The sequence below is a fragment of the Mycteria americana genome, chromosome 5, assembly GCF_035582795.1.
Source record: "Mycteria americana isolate JAX WOST 10 ecotype Jacksonville Zoo and Gardens chromosome 5, USCA_MyAme_1.0, whole genome shotgun sequence".
NCBI lineage: Eukaryota > Metazoa > Chordata > Aves > Ciconiiformes > Ciconiidae > Mycteria > Mycteria americana.
The window spans coordinates 24628819-24652314 of NC_134369.1; the positions used below are offsets into that span (position 1 = coordinate 24628819).

Below are 23496 nucleotides of genomic sequence, written 5' to 3' on the forward strand. Positions count from 1 at the left end.
TTTGAGATATATTATGGAAGTCTTTCAACATTCTCTCTTGGTGTAAGACTATATCCAACTCTCCAACAGACGTTTCTCACAAGTCAAAAAGAAAGGAAAAGAACATTTTGTAAATGTCATTCATACCTAGCTCTGCCCTTACCCTCTGAACACACACACTAGCCATAAAATCCAACCACCTGAGCTGACCCAATTCTCTTCAGTTTCTAAGCTCTCTAAGATATTTGATATTATTTCAGATTCCCTTGCCTAGGCAGGATGGGCCTGATCTTGCCATCTACTGAGTATTTCTGAATATCAGTCCTCCTTCTCTGCGTGGTCCAGCTTTCACAGTCACGCAAGCTGGATCACCCTCACAGTCCTCACCCACCCACAGCCATCCCCATCCCACCTTGTATCCACCCCCAGCTACACCTGTGCCTGGTCTAGCCTGACCGCTACAGCAGAGACGGGGCTGTGAGCTGTTTGGGCAGCACTTCCTTCGGAAGCAGGTGGTGGGCTGTCCAGGAGCACTCCATGGGCTTGAACTGTTCCTAGGCTGCTAGTTAGACTGCTCTGCTCCACATGAAATAAATGATTCCTACTGCCTTGTAACTCTGGCTTCCTACCTTTAAGGTGTCTTAGACATGTTGTTTGTGCTGTGTTTTGCTACAGCATTACTTGTCCATAGCAAAATGAGAGAGGAAGGAGTAGGAAAATCTGTCTTGAGTCCATGGGAGGACTTCCTTACTGACACAGCAGTGGTTAAAGAAAGAACTGACTTCCATAGGTCTTACCCTACTTAAAGGCCTTATCAACATTTCCCTAGTGTTAGTGCAATGCCCTCTGAATAGCAGTCACTGCCCAGCTTTTCACAAGATTAATACCTTACCTTTTCTCTCAGTGCACTTTGCAAAGCAGACAGAGGAAGAAGCAAAAGACAAGGTAGAGAGCTTCAGACAGAATTATCTATTAAATGTACCATGAAGTCAGCAACTCACCCCAAATGGTACGGTTTGAGACAACCCTGCAAAATGGAACTAAGAGTGTCAGGATTTCAGGTTACAGTGCTCGGTCTCTGCACCTTTCTCTCCACAAACAGAAGACCAAAGCCACGATAAGCCTAGAAAATGTACTAGATGGCTGCAAAATTCTACTATGAGATGGTAATGGACAGCCAAGTATGAAAGACATTCATTCAAGGTCTGCCAAAAAAGGTCTGATCAACCCAGAGACTCCATGAGGAGGCTGATCCCATTCTTCATGCCATGGTGTCATCACACCTATAAAGATTCTGGTGAATTTATATCTAGAAAACAATAGCAAAACTGGAGAGATTTCAGGGAAAGGTGAAACTAATGTTACGGAAATACAGTCTTGGGAGTGACTAAGAGCTAAGAATGACCACCCTGGTCATGCAAAAGCTAAAAACTACAATAATCTAAAAGCTAAAAGCAGAGAGGATACAGTAAAATGTTTAAAGGAAGACAAAGAGGTATATTTAGGCAGGATAAAATTAAGAACAGGAGAATTCTTACTCAAGAAAAACTCTATAAAAGTCTCCTTGACAAATGTTTGAAAGGCATAGTAGGATGTAAGTGGAAATTATGTGAGTCTCATCATTTGAAAATTGAAACTCCAGCTAAAAAAAGAACTGGAACAGACATTGGAGAGAACATGGTGGCACTAGCAAGCCCATTATGAGCTGAGAGATTTTTTTTTTTTTTTTTTCACATTTTGCTACACAATGTTGTTCCTGGGAAGTTCCACAATTAATCTATACAGGCATATAGGTAACCCTTGTCACTTTAGGGTCTGAGGTGAGTTTTGGCCTGACACAGCTCTGTAAAGTTCATAAGAGAGCAAAGTAGGAAGGTATAAGACAAGGTGGCTACAGCTACCTCTGGCAGAAATGCTCCATTGTGACAGCCCAGTTTTTAGAGAGAGAATAAAAACCAGAGCTGCTTCAAGTGTCTATATAACAAACTCACAGATTCCCGATAAAACTTATTACCCTTCTTGACTCCTACTTTGGTGTTTTGGAAAAGAGAAAACAATATTTCTGTCCCATATGAAACATTAAAATGGCTTCTCATTTCACAGACAACTTTCTGCAATCTGAGAAAAACTAGACTAGAGGAACAGTAAGTTCCTGAATTTTTAAGTAAAATGTTCCATTATTAATAACAACAGTGCAAATTCCGCTCCCTTTTAAATTATATGTGAGAGACATTCCTCAGATCTGAATTATGTGCCATTTAGAAATAGTTTTCATGCTCATTTTATCACCAGTGAGATAAATTAGATAATCCCTTGAGCTACACTTTTCTCTCTTCAATGTCCTTCAAATACTGCCTGATGGAATTATCATTTGCTTTTGTCCCAGGGTCCCTTCATTAAATGAACACCATTTTTTTCTGCTGCCTTCCTCTCACCCACTTCCTCATTAAATAATATATACCCACTCACACATATCATATGTTATCTCTAAATTCTGCACAACCTTTCAATAATATATTGCATGCCTGAAATAAACCTCATTTCTCATTGCTGGTACTAATAAAAAGTTTACATTTCCATTTTTGTCCCCCCTGAAATATTAGGTGCAAGAGCTTGTAATTGTATGGAGTTCTGTTCTTAATTTGCTTACAGGATTTTTTAATACTGCTACTGCTAAAGAACTTTATCTTGTTGCATATTCCCAAGTCAGAGTTTGGCTTTCAGGCTGACCTGTACTAATGTATATAGCACATTTTGACTATTTAGTAGTGGCTCTGGGGAACATTTTTCTATATACTTGTAATATTGCTTTGTCATAAGGTGTGTTGGCATGCTCAGTGGAGGCCAAACACTGAAAATGGCCACAGAAACTGCACTTGGTAACAAGTAGGGGAGTAGAGCAGCTTCTGCTGTTATGAATCCTAGCATATGTCTTCTGCAGCAAGAGAGCTATGGACTTGCTTTGGGACCCCAGTTGCCACCATCCTAGCCAAACCAGGCTAATGACTGTCAGAAAAAGCCTGATAGAGACTGAAACTGAAGAAATTTAAATAATTATCCTCAGAAAGAGGACATTTTGTTGAGAGAAAGCCTAAATGACATTCTTTTCTCCAGTGAATGCTATCATGACCCACCACACTGCTAAAAGCCACAGCAGCCCCTGAGACAGAGAAAAGCTGCGCAGGGAACCTCAGCATCAGGATTTTGGATCCTGGCTCCACGGCAGTGGCTGGCAAGTGCTCTGGAGCCAGAGAACCTGGAAGCCCCAGAAATCACAGCTCCAAGATGCTGTTGCTGGAGGGAGCATAACATGCAGAGTATGTGGAAGTGATTTTTTTTCTCTCTCTGATTAAGAAAATAATAATTAAAAAAAATTCCAGCACAAAATATAAATTTCTTTGAAAATTTACTGCTATGGAACCATTCTAACAGAAAACTCCCAGCCAGCTCTGTCTACATGCGCTTCATGCAGCTCACTGATACTTGCAGTAGCTGCCTATGGCCAAGCCTGCTAAAGTCAATAGTGGTAAATTCCATCAGGTTTGACTTTTGGCCTGCAAGTCTCTGATTTGATCAAATTCTTTTTCTTGGCTTAACTTTTGTTTCAAGGGCAAGTCTGATTATATGACTACCTGAGTATCATTATATAACAGTTCTTAAAGCTTATAATCTCTGTATTTCCAAAGTTTTTTATAAAATTAGTGTCTGTCTGCATTTTACTGCTGGGGAAGCTATAGCACAGACATATCAAGTGATTGAGCTGAAGGCAAACAGTGAGTGAGTAGCAGAGCTAGGAACAGTTCTGTCATCTCCTGATATTCTTACTACGTCTACAGTTAAACTGTCCCAGCCTTGTGCAGAAATCAGCATTAAATAATTATACCATTACATAATCCACACATTATTCTCAGCAGCAGTGTTTTGTACAAAGGTGGTGGAGCCATATGGGAGCAGATAGTTCAGTGTGCCTGAATGCACAGCACAGGAGTTAAGGAGAGAAACAGCCATGAACAGCTTAGCAGTTACTGCAGGGTATTGTGATGCCCTTTCCAAAGCCCTGTTGGTAAAGAGCTTTTCTGAACTTAGACTTACAGAATTTGTTGTCTTCACCCATAACAGAGCTTATTTCTTAATCTTGGCCCATGAGCTCTGTCAGTCCATGTAAGTCTCTGATACCATATATTCCTACACTTATCCCTTCTCTTCCCAGTGTGCATCCACAAGGTGAGGACGCCTCAGGTTCTCACAGGGTTTGCTGGCAGAAAAGAACTGATATGGGGGAGGACTCAGATGGCTCTCCTGAGACATCATCCCTCTGCATCTTGGCATAGCAGCCTAGAGACGGTTAATGCCTAACACATAAGCCCACAGAGGCTAACTTTAGCGAAAAGCGTAAGGACGTTGACTGTCAAAATGTTTTTGGAATGGCTGTGTCCTCAAGGAGGGAATGAGGTGAGGGATTTCTGGAGGCCATGGCTTAGAGTGCTCAGGAGAACTGTTTTCTTATTTCTTCTCATAAGCAGTGAGCAGGGCTTTCAAGCAGGGCTCTTTTCTGGCAGGCTGTTCTGTGCAGGCTTGCCAGACCTTGATGTATCAGGTCACACATACTATGAGGCAGGAGCCCTGACTGCAGACTTACGCTTTAGGAGTCCCAGTGTTCTCTTCTGGCTCCTGTCTGCCTTCAAGGTTCTCTGCATGCTGGTATCATGGGCACATCATAAGTCTGCTGATAGCAACACTGGATTCATGAAGTCCTGCAGCACCTCATAGAGCAAGCTGTATAAGCTGTGGTGGGAATGTCCTTCTCTCTGTGACGCTGCTGACACTCTCCCTGAGCCTGCAATCGTTTCAGCATAGGCTTTGTTCCTACAAGGAGCTCAATTCACAGTGATGGTACTTACACTCATGAAAGAGCCTGGCACCTCCTGATGCTGCTCTCAAGATCAACTCTCAGCTGAAGCTCTCCTGAATAAATAGTAGAAAACATGGCGAGATCCACCAAAAGGACATTAACCTTCTTGCCACCACCTCCCTGAACCTCTCACCTCTCCTACGCTGGAGAGCACTGCTGACTAGGAAGCCACACACTGACAAGCAGCCCAGCTGTTCTCCTCCAGACCCTGGCAAGAGCTGGATGTGAATGAGAGCAGGAGAGGCTCGATGGCATTAGCTTTGCTATGTGATCATCATTCTTCCCCACAGCAGGAACAGACTGCTGAGAGCTGAACCACTTTGGAGGATAGGTGGTCTTGATCAGGACTCTCTGAAGTAAATGCTTACTGGGAGTGGTGTGTGTTTACACAGGCCATGTCTGAGGGGTCTGGTGATGTCTAGGATGCTTCCTTGTCTTCTTTGTTGCCCCTCAGAACTTTTACTTTTTGGACCTGGCAGGCTCCGTGTTTTAGGTGAAAAAAGAGTGTGGTTGCAACTTGTACAACCAGAAATTAGAAGGGGGTGAACAAGGAAAGCCAAGAGTGGTATGGTTTGGGTTGAAAATTATTTTTTTTAAAGCAAGACTCTCAAAGCAGAGAACAAATGCATGCAAACACTGCAGCAGATCCTGTACAGGAAAGGGCAAGGAAACCACTGTGATAAAAAGGTGTTCACAGCAATGGCAGTGTTTTCTGGAATAAGGAGACTCTTGGACCTCAAAGAACAAGGATGCTCTGAACAGCTACAGCCACACACTCAAGCAGCACTGCTCTGCCACAGACTCTGCAATGAGTGGGTGAGGCTTTAGGTGGGGGTCTCAGAGGTACCTCCAACGTCTACATTATCACAGGCACTTTAGCCAGCAAGGCTAAGATACAGCTCCACAAAGGTGCCCATGTCATGGTGATTTCAGTAGCTAAAAGAGCAAATAGGTACCTAGATGTCACTTAGGAACTGGCCTTCAGTATCAAATACAAGTCCTGGAGGGGTAACAAGGATTATTCCCCAGAATTGCCCCCCTGCATTCCATTCAGGTTGCTAGCAAGGGAAGATTTTGGATAAACTATCTCTGCCCTCACTCACTTGTGTTTCAAAAGAGAGGAGACTCTCCATTCTCCTTCGTGTTTCTTGTGGTACCCCAGGACACATGCCCAGCTCCATGCCCAGCTCCAACCACAGCTTATGCAGAAATGCTGGGACAGACAATTCACCACAAAGACTTTTGACCTTAATTTATCCCCCGTGAAAGAGTCCTGGAAGTTCAGATCTCCTCTGTTGCATTTTGCCAGTCCTCACATTAATCCTGGAAATGTCAAAGGAAATCATAATAAGAGCAGCTGATCAGCCAAGCCCAAGTACCAGAGATAGTAGATTTCCTGTCCTGCTTTCTGGGCCTCTTCACTTTTGCAGTGGTTCCACCAGCTAGGAATAATTACACAAAACTATGATGTAATCCCTGCTGAAATCCAAATCTTTTCATTCCCTTCCAGCCAATTGGAACTCACCCTTGATGTTTTCCAGCTCCCTGCTTCTGTGAGTGAGACTGTATCCATGTGAAAATATGCTTGGATCACCCACTGTGATTTATTCATCCGGAGGCAATTTGGAGGTTGTTGCTCACAATTAGCCACTTGATCTTTATCAGCATTGTTCTTAGCCCTTAAAAAGCTGTGTCTCTGGATACAACCTTTCCGGTACTTGGATGGCCTATTTAATTATACAACTGGACCTGTTTGTGCATGGGATGCTGGAGTGAGTGAAATCCTAACGATCCTCAACACTCACTTTCTCTATCAGTGGCAAGAACTAATATTTAGAACAAGTTCCCCAATGTGTCCCTTGGAAAACAACACAATATCACACTGCAGCGGAGAGCGCTATCGCTCAGAGGGGAGATTGTAGGGCAACAGAGAAGCTGATATGCTCATTATTATACCAAATTACAAAGGAGAGTAAATCATCCTGAGGTGTTTCATTTTGGAGATGTCAGCTTTCCAGCTAAACAGAGACAAGCCCAGGCAATGCTGGATGAGAAAGACGCTCTAAAGAAATGCATATTGCTTTGAAATAATGTTTGTGAATGTCCATTAACTGTAACAGGAAAACACCATTTAATGACAGAGATTCACCCTGGCGTAGCTGACAGAATAGTTTATTCAGCCTTTTGCAGGGATCTGAGCTGGATTTCAGAGAGAAAGGAAGATCTAGCATTGCCTGTTTAAGAAAAAGAGATGGAAATTACCAAGTGTTGAGATGAGAGTATAGGGAAAAAGAAAATGAAGGGAACTAAAAAGCAGGAGAGTGCTAAGGAAGTAGCAGGGCAACTTGGTTGGCTATGAAATGCAGTTCCTGAGCTCTTGAAGATACCAAAGAGAAGTATGGGAGCCATAAGAAAGAGCAAGTGGGATACTGCCTGGTTGTTTGTGTCATCATTCCTAGTGCCTGGAGCCATTCTGCCTTGGCAGTGTTTTGTATCAGCTGCAAACAGCGTGCAAGAGTGAAATCATGCCCACGAGTACAACAAGGGGAAGTGTGTAAGGTAATTGCCTTAAGAGATGTTTGAGTGTAAAATCCTCAAGGAGGAATGAAGCCTTTGAATGAACTTTGGGGGGAAAAGAACAAAACTGTCAGCATTTAAGCATGCTGGTTATTCCAGCAAACTTTCAAAGTAGTTGTAAGGTTACCCCAAAGCACTGCAAGAACGTGCAGTCTGTATGCTTGCACCCCAGAAGCTACGAATAGTGTATCAGTAGTCTTCAGAGAGGACAAAGAGTGGCTAGAGGCAGAGACCCCAAATCTATAATCCACTCTGGGCCCTTCTCTCATTTCTTCTAGCTGCAAAGAAACCAAAAGATACATCTCCTTCCCCTCAGCTAGGAGGCAGAAAACATCTCCATCAGCAACTTCTAACTGTATACCAGACCCCTGTAATATGTGACCTTTGCAAAAGGTGGGGGTGAGCCTAAAGTGTGCCAGTGATGCAAACTCTTTTTTTGGCCTGCATGCAGTTATTCTGGGCTGAAGAGCTGTTTTGTGCCTTACCTTAGAGCAGACCTGTCAGGAAGACTTAGTCTCCCAAGTGATTCTGATGAAATGACAGGGAAAAGTAACTTTGTCCTATCCAGCATGGCAAGAATACCTGGAATGTAGCTTGGTCCAACCTGTCCTCCTGCAACACTGATTCATCCTTCCACATGGTAAGTCATACCAGGGAGAATCCTGTGGATTGTTTTATCTCTAGGGCATGTTAGCAGACTGAGGAAAAAGTTCAGGATTGTTTTGGGGTGGGGCAAGTGGAGATTCCCTATCAATCCATTTAATGTGGTATAGAAATACATCTCTTTTCCTATGGCAGACCTATCCTTGGATAGATTACATTAACAAATGGACAATTTCTGATTTATTTAGATGATAGCAATGCCTGGGGCTATGCTCTGGGCAGAATAGCATTTTTTTTTACCAGACATGTTTCACTTTCTGAAAAACAAAAAAAACTGGCTAGTTAATAGACACTGAGAAAGTAACAAAGGGACAAGAGGAGTTATCAATAAAGCAGATGTCCTGTCTCTTTCAGCCTTGCTGGCAGCTTACACTTACTCACTGGCGTTTCAAAACACTATAAAAATATTATGAGATCAAACACTGCTAAATGGTATGAGCAACTTCCTCCCAGAGACTGCATGACTTGCCCAATCCAACAGTTGTATTGACAGAGCTGAAGGAAAGAGTAGTCCTAGGGACCAGTTTTCTGCAGGCTGATTCACAAGCAGCAGTTGTTTAGTGATTGCTTCAGATGTTTGTAGCAACTTCCATCCTCAGCCATCAACCTCATTTTTCACTTAGGCGTTTCTGTCCTCCTATGGGGCGTCTTGGCTGTTTGTGTAATAGGAGCCAAACAGCTTTAGTTTATTGCTCAGTGAATTAAGACAACCCAAAATTGATGTTAGGTTACCTTAAAGCACCAGACATAATGTTTGGCAGTTGCTGTGTGAACAGTTCCAGCATCCTTCTAACTAAGGGAGAAACTTCCAGGAAGTGGAAACTGGGAGCAGAAATCTCTACCTCCATCTCAAGCCAAGCCCTTCAAACTCATGTACTAGGCACTAAACAATACAGATCTTGCCTCATAAACACATGATTCTTCTGGAAAGGAATATACTGTGGGGCAGTATGGGGCAGCAGGATAAAATCCTAGCAAATGTCTAGCCAGCATCACAATGTTCTTCTGATCAGCTCAGGAGAACAAAAGAGGGCATTATCCCACCAGACCTGAACTCTGAAGGTGACTTAAAAAACCTCTCTGAGGACTGCAGGACTATTATCTTACCCAGCTTTGCAGAGACAAGTGGGTCAATGAAGCTTCCTGTATTCACTTCCTGTATTCACATTCAGCGCATGTGTTCACTGCAGGATTACCTCACCCTGTCTGAACTAACTGTCCTTCTGGACAGTCTTGCCCATGAAGAGCAGTTTAACCAAGTAATAGCGCTCAAGGCACAAGTAGTGATACTACATTGCCTCTCAGAGTCCCAGGAAGGTTCTGGAGAACAAGCCATCTCTGAGAGCATCCTGCCTGTGTTCACACTACAGGGTTGCTGTATGACAGGCTAAAGGGCGGTGCTGGTTTAAGCTTTAGCCTGTAACCCCTAATGGGTCTGCAAAACCTGAGAACTGCCACACTGCAGTTAAAGATTTTTGCTAGTGTGTGGGTCTCAAGGCAGGTGAACCCTTGGACTGTGATAATGAAAAAAGGCCACTAGCCTTTACTCCTTAGCAGCTCCAGGTATATATGTGCTTTGGCAGCAGAAGGACTTGGGTTATTTCCCACCCTGTGGGAAGCCTATAGGGCTTCCTATAGGCAAGCCTATAGGGAGGACAGTAGAAATGTGATGGAGGAAAAGTGGCATTAATCTCTTCTCTTTGACATAGCCACCAAAAAAGCCACCTTGATACAAGTGGGGAAGAACTCTGTCCTTTTAAAAAAGCTGTAATAAGCTATTTTCCACTGGAAAAAATAAGCAAAACCCAACAACCAACCAACAAAACCAATGGCAGGGCTAGGAGCAGGGAAATTAAGAGTCATATTTCTTTTTGGAACATTTTCCCTAACTGGAATAGGACTGATTTCCAGGCCAGAGTGGCAAGAAAGGACTCAGGGGCATTTGGTTATACCTGAAGTTCCCCACTGTAATCATGCAGTGTAGGCATGGTCTAACACACGTGGGCTGCAAATAGAACAATATATACCAGTGATTATAGACAGTGATTATGGCACTCCTTGAAACCTATTACTGAGAATCTTTCTGACAAAATTTAAAAAAATTCCAAGCATTCCCTTAGAAGACTCTGCATTACATGTCCATGGTTAGGTAAGAAAACTATGTTTAATGTCCCGAACCTTTTCCCAGTGCCTCATCCTAGACTCTGCTGGGATTAAAACTCTGTCTAGCCTATGCCAAGCAGTGACAGCTGGGCTCATTTCTCCCATAGCAGAACAAGGCAGGGGGTGGCGGAGTGTTAAAGCTTTCTCGCTATCTTAAATATCAGTCAGTCAGTCCGTTAAGGGTGAGGGCATCCCTAAGAACCAGCCCAAGGCACATTTGTATGGGGCCAAGAAGGATGGAAGGGGATTATATCAGCACTGGTCTGAAAGCTATATTCAGAGGCCTGTTGGAAGATAGTAAGGCCAGTCCTAGCAACATCAAAGTCTACAGCAAGGAGTTAGTTTATACAGCTTAGTCAGTTGGATTAGACCCTTCATTAGGATGCAGAACAAACCTCTTCTTTTTGGCAGACAGGAGCGAGAAACAGAATAAAAATGGAAATCGGATCTGAGCCCTGAATTCCCCATTCAGCACGATTTCCTCTTATTTGCGTAGGAACTCTAGCTCGCCTGGCTTTGTTTGAAATAAAGGTAACAGGAAATTTCAGGGCAGGTGGAGGTCAAGGTCTCTTGCTTTGGGGCCAGCAAGCCCTGGGAGGACTCTTGAGTCAGAACACCCCGTCCTAGGAGGAGGACAAGCAGAGGGGGAGAGCATTTGCCATGGGGTACCAGCAGCACCATCTCTCTACAGCTGCATCTTCAGCAGGAAAACTCAACACTGAGACTTTGGAAAAGACCTTTCTTAGTTTGAGTTGAACAAGTAGTTGTCACGCTGTACAGAGTAATTGACAGTCTGATACTTGTGTGGATGATTTTTAGCATGGAGAGCACCAGGATGAGGCCACTAGTCAGCTTGTTACTTTTTCCCTAACGTGCATCTTTTGAGAAAGCTGCTGCTCTGTTTCAGGGTATTGCAGGCTACAAGAACAAGATGATCTGGTTTTGGTTTTTTTTTTAATGCCTCTGAATGCAGGATTATTTGTATTAAAATACACAGAGGTGAGACAGAAAAGCCTGAGTTTTACCTCAGTCATGTCAGCATGGCTAAGTGGTCACTGGAAGGGGTATGCAGGTATACTGCAAATTCAGTTAAGATCAGAAAGAAGCCCAAGTATTTAAAATAGGAATTAGTTTTCTCTACTTACTGTATGATCATAACAAAGCATGCTTATGTGTAAGAAGGTATTTGTTGCTGGTCTCTAGGACTTGTCTTTATTGTGTTTTAGGGCAGAAGAAAGAAGGAAAGATCTCACTCTATTGGTTAGCATTTGTTTTACAATTTCATATAGATTTTTTTTAAAACAGTCTTTGGAGTGAAATCAGACATATTTAGATAAAATATTTCTTGCCCTGAAACAGGACTGATTGAAATATTAACAGCTGTTAGAAAGATACATGTCTGCATTTCACTTCATGCTGTTGAAGCCTTTAAATCACTATATTAGCCCCTCAAATTGTAAACAAAAAGATAATTTCCTGGATGCCATATTAGAAGAGACAAGAGACTGCTAGTTATAAGCAACCTGTGCCTTTAATTATTTTATTAATATTGCCAATTGTAACTGACAGAGCAATTAGTGTTGAATATTACCCCAGGAAAGCAGCTTGACCAATGTTGATCATCCTGTTAAATAGATGGAATTTAGTTTAGCAGAGGAAAAAATAGGTTCCTTGTGGTTTATCTCATTAAGGTGCTTTCCATAATTCCAATAGTGATTCCCACATCTTTAAAACTAAACTTGGTAACAGACAAAAAGACACAGCTGCACTGGGATGGTGAGGTACTTAGATTTCTGATTCTGTCATGAAACATCCATTGCTGAATTTGTTTAATTTGGCCTTAACTTATTCCTCAATGAGATAATCCCAGAGTCTCCCTTCCTCTGAAGTATGTCCCTTGGATTTCTTTAAAACCCTCATATCTCTCTGGATAACTTCTGTTGCACCACCTCAAATATTCTACATGTACTTAACATGAAGGGGCTCTAATTTTCTTCTCTCTTATACCTATTTTTCATCAACATAAATCCATTGACTTTAATGGGATTGCACCTGACTTGCTGCAAGAAAACCAGACTGAAAGAATCAGCCTCATAGTGTCCAAAGTCATATTCAATATTCCAAAAGTGACCATTTTATGATTGTTTTCTGCAGAAATAAATTTATTTCCCTTGGCTCCACCTCACAAGACAGCACTGTTGCTGCAAGACCTAACAGACAGAAAGATTCTGAGCATGACACAATCTCCCTTTAACATTTAAACGGCAATGCTGTTCAGGAAACTACATGACTAATTTTTAAAGAATTACAGCCACAGATATTTTTTCCAGTTCTTCCTTTTGCTCTTAAAAAACAAATCAAACTTTAATTTTCTGCCTTTTTCCCCCCATGCACTGGAAAATACTTAGGATACATTTTGGCAAAACTGAAGGAAATATCTTAAGAAAAAACTTTGAAGTCAGAGAGAACAGAGATTTGCCATGATGTTTTCACACTGTGAGGTTTGCTATTCACATACAAGAAAAAAGGTCAACCTTTATCTATGTTATGGAAGGCAGCAATATAGGTGCTGGAAAAAATATTTCCTAGCATAAGCCCACAAACATAATAAAGTAACAGTATTTTATCCACTTAAATTGTTCTTTCACAATCAAACTACAGGATTCCTGTCAAGTTAAAAATCTTACTGTATATATTTTTAAGTGTCTCCTCCCTTTTATTCTGTTACTACCTATACCCTTCATTGTTTACAATAAGACAGAAGTCTCATCCTATTGTTTTTCAACTGCTTCCTCTGTTGTTTGCTCTGTGTGTTGCATGAGTGAAGTTTCCACACTGGAATTACAAAAGAAAACTAGTAAAAGAATGTGAGCTTCATTTCTTGCCTTGACTGTAGTGTAGAGCCTGCCAAAACTATGGTTGCAGTTTGCTGGAAATGTAATTAATTTGAAATTTAGATTGGTTCTGAACCAGACAGGAATCTTTTCTTTTTTTAAACTCTCTCCTAAAGACAGGAACAGAACTAATCTCACTGAGCAGTTGCAAAGAGCTCAGGAGTTTCCAGTCCCTAAATGACCTGCTAAACAACTACTCACAGGAAAGAGGCTGTTAGCAGAAGAGCCAGCCACATTAGCCCTGAGGTCAGGAACCCTCAATTTTCAGCAACCTACAGAAAACATACCAGGAATCTGTGTAGTCTGGCAGAATGTGGCATGCTGTTCAGAGCCAAAACTTTTTCAGGTTTATAGAAAATGTAAAACTACCTCTCCTCTGGTCTGCTGGGAGAAAAATCAAGTCTTATGAGCTACTTCTGGATCTGTAGAAATCAAAAGGTCTTTTATCTCAAAATGATCCATGCAAGGAGGTACCATATCACTATGATTTAACTCCCCTGATTAAGTAAACCAATTCCAGGAGAGAAATCCACTCCTGACAATGGTATGTGTGGGGAAAAGATTTTGAAGTAGTGAGGTTTGGTCTATATTGGCTGCTCTGACATAGAATTGAAAACTCTGGAAGCAGGCAAGGCATTGTGTGCCTCATGGCCAGAGTAATGCCACAGCAAGGCACGTTAAACCATGCTTTCTGTCTTGGGCCAAATATGATCCCAAATGGATTTCACTAGTATGACTGAAGTCCTCCAGGGTCAGCTGGAGCTCTAGCTCAGTGACTCTCAATATTGCACAACACTTCTTTCAGCTAGTAGAGATGATATAGCCTTTATCATAGCATATACTGCACAATTCTTACTCCTTGCTCTTTCAAGCCCTGTTAGATGAAGACATTTGCTCAAGCATGAAGAATTAAATCAGTAGAACAGACAATTGATTTGAACTCATTTGAACCCAATTATTTTACAATTCGCTTGGCAGGACAAAACCAGGTGTATGACTATACATACAGTGAGGACCACCAACACAGATACGGACAGAATCTACCCTTTTTCATTTGATCCCAAGTCTCTGTCATTCATGGTGCCAGAACTCTACCTTTCAGGTGGCTGTGAGGGAAGACAAACTTCCTAGGACTGACTCTGGCTAGAGCATCAAGCTCAGGGCTCAGCTGGGGTATGTGCTTTTAGAAGAAAACAGCTGATCCACACAGTGGAAAATAGCAGGCAGGTATATCTCTGTCTGATAAGGCTAGTAAATTACAAGATTTCTTGTGGGCTATTTCCCAGCTCCAATTCTGTTTTACCTTTTTACCCATAGATAAAAAGCTCCAGAACTATTCAGTGGAAATCTTCATAAACTGCAAGCAACATGTCTTTAAAAATGCCACAAGAAGCTCAGTGCATTCTCTGGCACTGTGACTGACCTAACCTACATATCAATGACACTCCTAACAATTAATGGCCTGCATCAGTGACAACCCTGGAGGCTGGTCATACACACAGTGCCTATACTCACAGTTTTCACAGCGATTCCCTGTATAGCCAGCCAGACAGGCACATTTGTAGGTACCGCTTTTGTCTAGAATGCACGTTCCATCATGAAGACATGGAGATGAAGAACAAGCTATAAAAGAAAAGCAAGAACATTCATAGTCTCTCATAGGATGGGGGTCCTGTCTATTTTTCCTCATGATGATTGTGTCTTGGGGTAAATTACATATTCTGGTTAAAAGTTAGGAAGACACAGTAAAGGGCCTAATGCATGTCAAAAAGCCTTCTGCTCTTCTTTCTTACTTACTGGAGAGGGGATCTTATAGGGATGAACAGTTCTTTTCCCAGCATTCATCACTTACCCTTACCATTTTTCTTTAACTGTAGTCAAGTGGTGAGAAAGGTTTGTGGAAGCAAAATAATTTACAGCAAGCTCCAACAGTGTTTAGCGCTTAGCCTAAACTAAAGAAGTTTAATATCAACCTATATTTCTCCTGCCATTCATCCCAGAGTTTAGGGATAAATTCTGGGATCCATGGTTCTGGTGGGTTTTTTGGGTCTTGGATCTTGTCATCCCAGACTTTGGGAGTTGCTTTGCCCCTGAAGGGCACTTCTTTGGTGTTGGGTTCAGGAAGCTCTGAATGGTCATGATGACCCTAAGTCTGCCGGGAACCTCTTCCACACCACAAATCTAGCAGTGATACACATCAAACTGCACATATTAGCATAAATTAATATCAGAATGTGTAATTGTGCCATTTAACATCAGCAAATTCCACTGTGCAATAACACACACACTTTCTTTTGTGCCTGCACTAAGGGGAGATGAGTGAGTAGAACATAATTTACTTTCAAAAATACAAAGTCATTTCCACTTAGATTATTTCCCAAACTGAGTGTGGGTTTTAGCAAACAGAAAGTAGAGCCAAAATCTCAGGATTTAGATCCAGTTTAAGATTCAAGTAAACACCTGAGGAGTTCAGCATCTGATGCCCTGCTTCAAGTCCATCTTAACAAAACAAGACTCTGCAGCAAAGTTCACATCTGGATCCATACCAGAAGTTGAGTTCAGTTTCAGCTCACATTGACTACAAAACATATTCCTTGCCACCTTAAAGAATTATCCAAACATGCTTGATAACTTACAGTCTTTAATAGTCTGACCAGTTATCCCCAGGGTATTCAGCCCCCTGAGCAGGAAGACAGGGACGGAGAGCAGAATAAACCCCCATAATTCAGGAGGAAGCAGTTAACGACCTGCTATGCCACTTCGACACTCACAAGTCTATGGGGCCAGATGGGATCCATGCGAAAGTACTGAGGGAACTGGCGGAGGAGCTTGCCAAGCCACTCTCCATCATTTATCAACAGTCCTGCTTAACAGGGGAAGTCCCAGATGACTGGAGGCTTGCCAATGTGACACCATTGTACCATGTGCCATGTACAAGAAGGGCCAGAAGGAGGATCTGGGGAACTACAGGCCTGTCAGCCTGACCTCAGTACTGGGGAAAATTATGGAGCAGTTCATCTTGAGTGTGCTCAACAGGCATGTGCAGGCCAACCAGGGGATCAGGCCCAGCCAGCATGGGTTCATGAAAGGCAGGTCCTGCTCGACAAACCTGATCTCCTTCTACAACCTGGTGACCCGCCTAGTGGACGAGGGAAAGGCTGTAGATGTTATCTACCTGGACTTCAGTAAAGGCTTTGACACTGTCTCCCACAGCATTCTCCTGGAGAAGCTGGCAGCTCATGGCTTAGGTGGGTGTACTCTTCGCTGGGTAAAAAACTGGCTGGATGGCCAAGCCCAGAGAGTTGTGGTGAACGGAGTTAAATCCAGTAGGCAGCCGGTCACAAGTGGTGTTCCCCAGGGCTCAGTTTTGGGGCCACTCTTGTTTAATATCTTTATCAGTTATCTGGATGAGGGGATTGAGTGTACTCTCAGCAAGTTTGCAGATGACACCAAGTTGTGTGGGAGTGTTGATCTGCTTGAGGGTAGGAAAGCCCTGCAGAGGGATCTGGACAGGCTGGATTGATGGGCCGAGGTCAATTGTATGAGGATAATAAGGCCAAGTGCCAGGTCCTGCACTTGGGTCACAACAACCCCATGCAACGCTACAGGCTTGGGGAAGAGTGGCTGGAAAGCTGCCCGGCAGAAAAGGACCTGGGGGTGCTGGTTGACAGCCGGCTGAACATGAGCCCGCAGTGTGCCCAGGTGGCCAAGAAAGCCAACTGCATCCTGGTTTGTATCAGGAATAGTGTGGCCAGCAAGAGCAGGAAAGTAATCGTGCCCTTGTACTTGGCACTGGTGAGGCTGCACCTTGAATGCTGTGTTCAGTTTTGGGCCCCTCAGTACAAGAAGGACATGGAGGTGCTGGAGCGTGTCCAGAGAAGGGCAACGAAGCTGGTGAAGGGTCTGGAGAACAAGTCATATGAGGAGCAGCTGAGGGAACTGGAATTGTTTAGTCTGGAGAAGCAGAGGCTGAGGGGAGACCTTATTGCTCTCTACAACTACCTGAAAGGAGGTTGTAGAGAGGTGGGGGTCGGTCTCTTCTCCCAGGTAACTAGTGATAGGACGAGAGGAAATGGCCTCAAGTTGCATCAGGAGAGGTTTAGACTGGATATTAGGAAAAATTTCTTTACTGAAAGGGTGGTCAAGCATTGGAACAGGCTGCCCAGAGAGGTGGTGGAGTCACCCCTGGAGGAATTCCAGTCATCCCTGGAGGATTTCAAAAAATGTGTAGATGAGGCACTTCGGCACATGGTTTAGTAGGCATGGACATGTTGGGTTGATGGTTGGACTAGCTGATCTTAGAGGTCTTTTCCAACCTTAATGATTCTATGATTCTATAAACTTTGAAATCATAATTGCTAGAAAGGTCTGCATTGTAATTCATTTACAGATCATCTTTGTCCTTCCACACTAAATACACTGATTACTTCAGTTATAACAGAAATATGAATCTTTGTACCAGCCGTTGAGTGTTGCAACCATGAGCAACCAGCCCTGGGGGACCTATGGTGAGGTTGTGTACTATTACATTTAAAGCATTCTCTCTGCTGCAGTCCAGAATAACAGATATCAGAATCAGCAGTGTTCCTTGCCAAGACTTCACTTGAAGTATAATCTTTGAGTATCTTATATCCAGATGGCAAGAGGCAAGAAATATATAGATGCCACGTATGGATTTCTCTGGAAGTTTCATGTCGTGAAGTAACAGCAGTTCATACATGGCTGGGCAATGTATATCTTCCAGGTCTTGTTAAAGACTAAGGTCTGACTAAGGACAGTAATTCATTCATTAAAAGGAATATATATGTATATATGGCAATTGTACTGTATCCAACTAACGGAAAATATCACTGAGAAAGGGAAGGAGAAGCAGAAGAGCCTGTACAGGCTGATATTTTGTAGTCACTGGTTTGAAGCCAGTGAACTTTCAGCTTTGTACTTGCCCCAGCTTTGTCTCATGATTATGTAAAAGTAAGCATGTCAAGTGAATGAGAATAAGTGTCAGATATTGTCCTTGAAAATGCCTGATACTCAAGAGCACTAAATATTTTTCATTTTAAAGGAGTCTTGATTTCCTGGCTTCAGTCAAACAACATGGGACAGTACTATAAAAGGTAAAAGCCCTTATGTTGTGTCAAAGATCACTAGGTTGGGGGTACAGAAAGTAAAGTGTTATTGAAATTCAATAACAGGCTTTCATCTAACTAGATCCAGCATATGTCTAATCCCTAAGAGACCCTGATGCCTCCCCATCTGGCACCCCATCCTTCTCATCTGAAGTTTGTTGAGTGACTTCTAGTCACTCATGCCAATTACTGGTTCCCATTTGACAACTGGCATGGGATGGGACTTGCTTCCAGACTAGGCAGTACAGCAGGCCATGTGGTTTTGTCCTTTAATAACTACACATGCAGTGACCTTTCCTAAAGGGGATATAGGCTTTGCAGCTTATTTTGTATCAATCAAAACCTTTCTGGCTGTTGAACCAGTGACCTCTGTGCAGTCAGTGCCACTGCTTCAGCAAGCTATGACTTATAAAGCCACACAGAGCTCAGAGGAAGGGAAGACAGAAAGTGAAGAAATTCAGTTCTGACAGCACAAGGCACTTCTTCAGTCCTCTCCATTACACCTCTAAGGTGGTGGGGACATCAGATCACCTCCATGGCCTGGTCCACATGCTGTAAGCACAAGTGCTGCTGCTGCTCTCACCTGCAGCACAAGGAATTGCTCTAGCAAGCCCTATGCAATCTGTTCCGGGACCTTGGCTTTTCCACAGTGCTGTGCACAGAGGGAAATTTCAGGGGAAATGCTTCAGTTTGCAATGTGCTGCCAGAGCTTTTGATCCTCTGCTGCCCCTGCTTTAAATTCTATGCTGCCCCATGCACGCCATATTCTTCCCCTAAACTGTCCTGCTGGCCAGGTTAATGCTTCACATAAAAAGACACTAGGAGTGTTTTAAAAGCCTTTCACTACAGCTACACATTAGGCCAGAACACATTAGGCAAATAAGACCTCCTCACAAACTCTAAGAAGCCCTTTGCAATGTGCTCTGTGTGGATTACCATGCTTGCAGCCACCCAGCCTCAGAATAATTACCACTAACAATGGGGCAGAAATAAAGTGTTCAACAGTATTTGAAGACCAAGTGTTCCCTGCTGGGCAGAGTAAACAGAATCAATTCAGCATGCACCATATGGAAAATGTTAGTTCCCTGAGTGTAGGCAGCCCTTATGCAACATAGCCCACACCACATTCATTTGTTCTATATCACATCTCCTGCTGTAAGCCCAGGCGAACTATCAATAGCTAACAGCTCCTGCTATGTTACTAACAGATACTAAAGATAACATTTGAAGAACAGGGCAGGCTAAGAAATGGCATAAGCACTGCATCCAGCAGTATGCACATTTCAGATTGCTAGTTACATCCCTGATCATTGTTAACAGCTGATCCACTGTAGGTTTGTGTATTTATATAAGGATTATATAAACTAACTAAACATCCTGAGCCAGATATATACCCTGGATGACCTCATGAAATGTGGGTCACCAGGGTGTGTGGAAGGCAAGTTATGGTGAGTCACAGATCCTGCAGGGATTATCTATGGCAAAGCAGCACACTCTGATTAGCCTTCTGTGCCAGGAGTACTGTGGATAGATTTGACCAAAATTCCCTACATAGCTAAACAAGGAAGATCCAGGAAGAGCATAGAGGCTGCTTCAAATGCAATGGCAAAATGAGGAGCCAGCTACACTTCCAATGTTATTTTGCAGCCAGAAAGAAAGGGTGGAAAGCAGTGTGGGGGACTCAAGCATTGAGTACTAGCAAAAACAAAGGAATTCTGGAGCCCCGCTTCTGTCATTCATAACACTGAGTTCATCACAGAATGGGAAATGCCTTCTTTTTTTTCTTAAAGAAAATAATCTGTCCTTTGTACACACTTTTTTTTTTAAGCCCTAATGGTATGATACATGAGCCAACTCAAGAGTCATGTCAGGGCATTTTCACTGAGCTAATTATGAGGCTTTGCATCAGGTTTTTGCTAATTGAGACAGTGACTGCTCCTGCACACAGCCTTGAGCAATTCTGCAATACACATGCCCCTTCCTCTATTTCCTTCTGTGCTCTTAGTTCTCAGATTCAAACAGAAAAGTCTCACAAAGCAGCAGCTTTTCTGTGCTGGCTGATGTGCTTGTTCTTCACACAGGTAGAAGGAATTCAGTCTTTGTTAGAAGAACCTCACATTCACATGCCATCTGATGGCTTTTGAATCTTCCCTGCACTGACTTTGTGTAAGTTGCTGTTGGCAACACAGCATGAAAGTTTTTAATGAAGCAAAACAGGGAGAGAGATTAGTGAAATTGAATTAATGAGAATGGGTGGCATGTTCCACTTTTGGATTATTTTACCTGTAATTTCTTCAAAGACAGCATGAAATCCATCAAAGTTCTTGGATCCATCAGACTGGAAGAGGACATGGAGTGAAGACCCAGTGCTTCGGATGGGAGGCGGCCTCTCATTTCCACAGAATTTCTTAATTAGTCGACTGTCCAAATTGTCCCCATCACGGACCTCCACATAGTCATACTGGCACATGTAGTCAAACTCCAGGCTCAACATGGAAAATCTTGGGGAACAAAGACGCACAGTCAGACTGCATACTCTTACCTGTGTACCCTGACTCTGATTTGTTTGGATGTTTAGTTATGTTAGTGCTCCCCCCCATCAATGAATCAACAAGTCCCAAATCACATGAAGTCCCCCTCGCTTCATCTCAATTTTTGCATCATGACCCTTGGAAGCCAGCTCAACTCTACACAGTTGCTCCATATTTAAGTGGCAGAACAGTGAAGTCTAAATTGAAGTCATACACTCTGTTCACATGCATCAGGTCCCTAACCACATTACAATGTTAGAACTTTCATCTAGGGTCAGACACCATAGGGGGCATATTTCTATCATGGCTGTTTGCTAAAAATTGTTCTATTTCCCCTAAATAAAGTTCTAAGTACTGAAAGTAATAGTATCAAGGACCAAGGCTCAAAAGCTATTTAAATGGTGATGTTCAGAAGTCAGCAATTAGGGGTACAAGGAAAGCTTGGGGATGTAACAGAAGCAGAAATAGGCAGAGAAAGGGAATCCAAAACACTACAGCACGTTTTGCATTAGAAAGCAAAATGGTAGTAAATCCCCCATGTCTGGCACTTGCTCTCATTTTGAGGGCAGAAATAAGGGACAGGAGTTAGTGCAGAAGGGAAATATTTAAAGCCTTTTCCCACAATGTCTGTCTTTCCTAGCTTTGATCCAGCCACTGTGCGAGGCTCCTGTTTGTTAACAGCAATGTCATATGCTGCTGTTTGAATTTGGTGGAGCACAGAGCCAAAGCATCCCACCAGAATATGAATGAGAAACAGAGTGAAAAACACCAAGTGCCTCTGGAGAATGAGGAATGGCCAGGGGTGCTGGGCCCAGTGTTGGTACAGCAGATAAGAATAAGAAGATCTGGGCCTGGGAGAGGCCATGCTACTAACTGTTCAGCAGAATATTTTATAAATGAAACTTGTTGTGTACTCAATCTTCCTGATAACTCCTAAAGCCACAGACGTGTATTTAGGATTAGGCTAAATCTACCACATTGCCTATTCCAGTGTGGGCATAGTGATTTGCAAAGACTGCATTTTAACACCAAAGAGGTGAGACACATTTTGGATCTGCTGCTGGATCTCACAGTCTGAAGAGGCAAGAGAGTACTGGAGCCTATTTCCTGCTCTTCTCTTCTTGGGACTCAGGCCCCCATGTTAAGGAGGCCCCCATGTTATGTGAAATGACCTTTCTTTGACAACTCATGAGCTGATGTAAGAGGCCTCGTCACTCAGTCACCTTTGTTCAGGTCGTATGGTTGGTTTTAGAGCATCAGGAGTACACTACATACAGAGAAATGAATGAGCAGTTGTAGGAAGCTACCAATGGAGCAGAGCCCCTCATTTTTTAAATCATCTGATGGAATGTAGAATAAGAAGAAAATGACATCTGCTTTTAATATGCATTAGAGAGAGATTAATTCAACTTAGCTTTGCATAAAATGCATGAGTTGAATTCTAGTTCTGTCAGGTTTGCCAGAGACATCCTCACAGGCATCAGGTTATACACTACATCTTCAAAACATTCTTTCACTGGCGGATCATACTCCAGGGACCTACCCTTATGGAAGTTATAGAGCAATACAAATTAACCCATTCATCCTTGTCACACTTATAAGGCTACAGTTTATCCTGACTCAATCCTAAAAATATTTACCGTTTCTCTGAACTGGTACATTTCTGATTAAAATTAAGTATGTGTGTAAGTACAGAAGGAAAGTTTCTGGGATGCCTACCATGTAATGGGAGCAGTATTATCTATAGATGTAAAGGTAAACTCTGTCTAGCAGTGTGTTCCTGGACAAAGAACATCAAGAGATACTCACACAGAGTGAAGGCACAGAATGAAAGAGCCATACACAGAATACTGTTTTTAATTGCTTGCTTTCTCTGCTTTAAAAAATGATGAAAACAGAGTGGAAGATGTGAAAGGCATAGGGGGTTCTGTTTTGCATTTTATTTAACTTGGCATAGACGCAGATACACTGTACTTATGACATGGAATCCCATGATTAAGACTCAGAATTGGCAGGTCAGGAAACCTGCCAAAGCTTTTCAAAACTTCGTGGCTATGGCCCAGTTGACGGGATCATGAGGTCTACTGCTGTTTAAACCACAGATACAGGCAATGTAATGAACCTCAGTTCCCTCACCTGTGAAACTGTAACTATATTATAATTCTCCTGGATATTACGAAACTAAGCATGACAATTTAGTGCTACAGGTCATCAGATACAAAATGGAATGCAAAGTATTGTCTTGATTTCATCAGGGTCTGCAGTGTCAATACATTCACCAACCCCTCTGAGGAAAGCTTCTAGCCAAAGGGAAATATTTAAAACTGCATCTCTGCTGAGGCATTAAAGAAAATGATTGAAAGTTGTGAACTACCTCTACGTGTCATACCTCTATGGTATGACATCCCTGACGTGGCTCTGGCTGAAGGAGCCTATACATCACAACCCAAAGAAAAACAAGGCTGGAAAAAAGCAGAGAAAATAAACTACCACCACAGTCTGGGTACCATTTATCAAAACAGCTCTGCTTAGCTAACCCCCAAAGGACTGTGTGGCACAGCTTGAAGCAAGGAAAGATTTATCGGTGCTCCTGAGAGTTTTACTCTTCCTGCCCTATGTAAGCAGAGACAAACGACTTTGTTCCGTATCAT

At 42.6% G+C, this 23496-nt stretch overlaps 1 protein-coding gene across 4 annotated transcripts in view; it reads right to left on the reverse strand.

Moving 5' to 3' along the window:
• Positions 1-23496, reverse strand: part of PAMR1 (peptidase domain containing associated with muscle regeneration 1) — a 60202-nt gene that overhangs the window by 14374 nt on the left and 22332 nt on the right. For all 4 annotated transcript variants that reach the window (XM_075502462.1, XM_075502461.1, XM_075502460.1 and 1 more), the window contains exons 5-6: positions 20598-20815; positions 14704-14811 (exon numbers count right to left, since the gene is read on the reverse strand). In XM_075502462.1, the coding sequence (XP_075358577.1) occupies positions 14704-14811; positions 20598-20815 (326 nt within the window). The remainder of the gene's footprint in view (positions 1-14703; positions 14812-20597; positions 20816-23496) is intronic.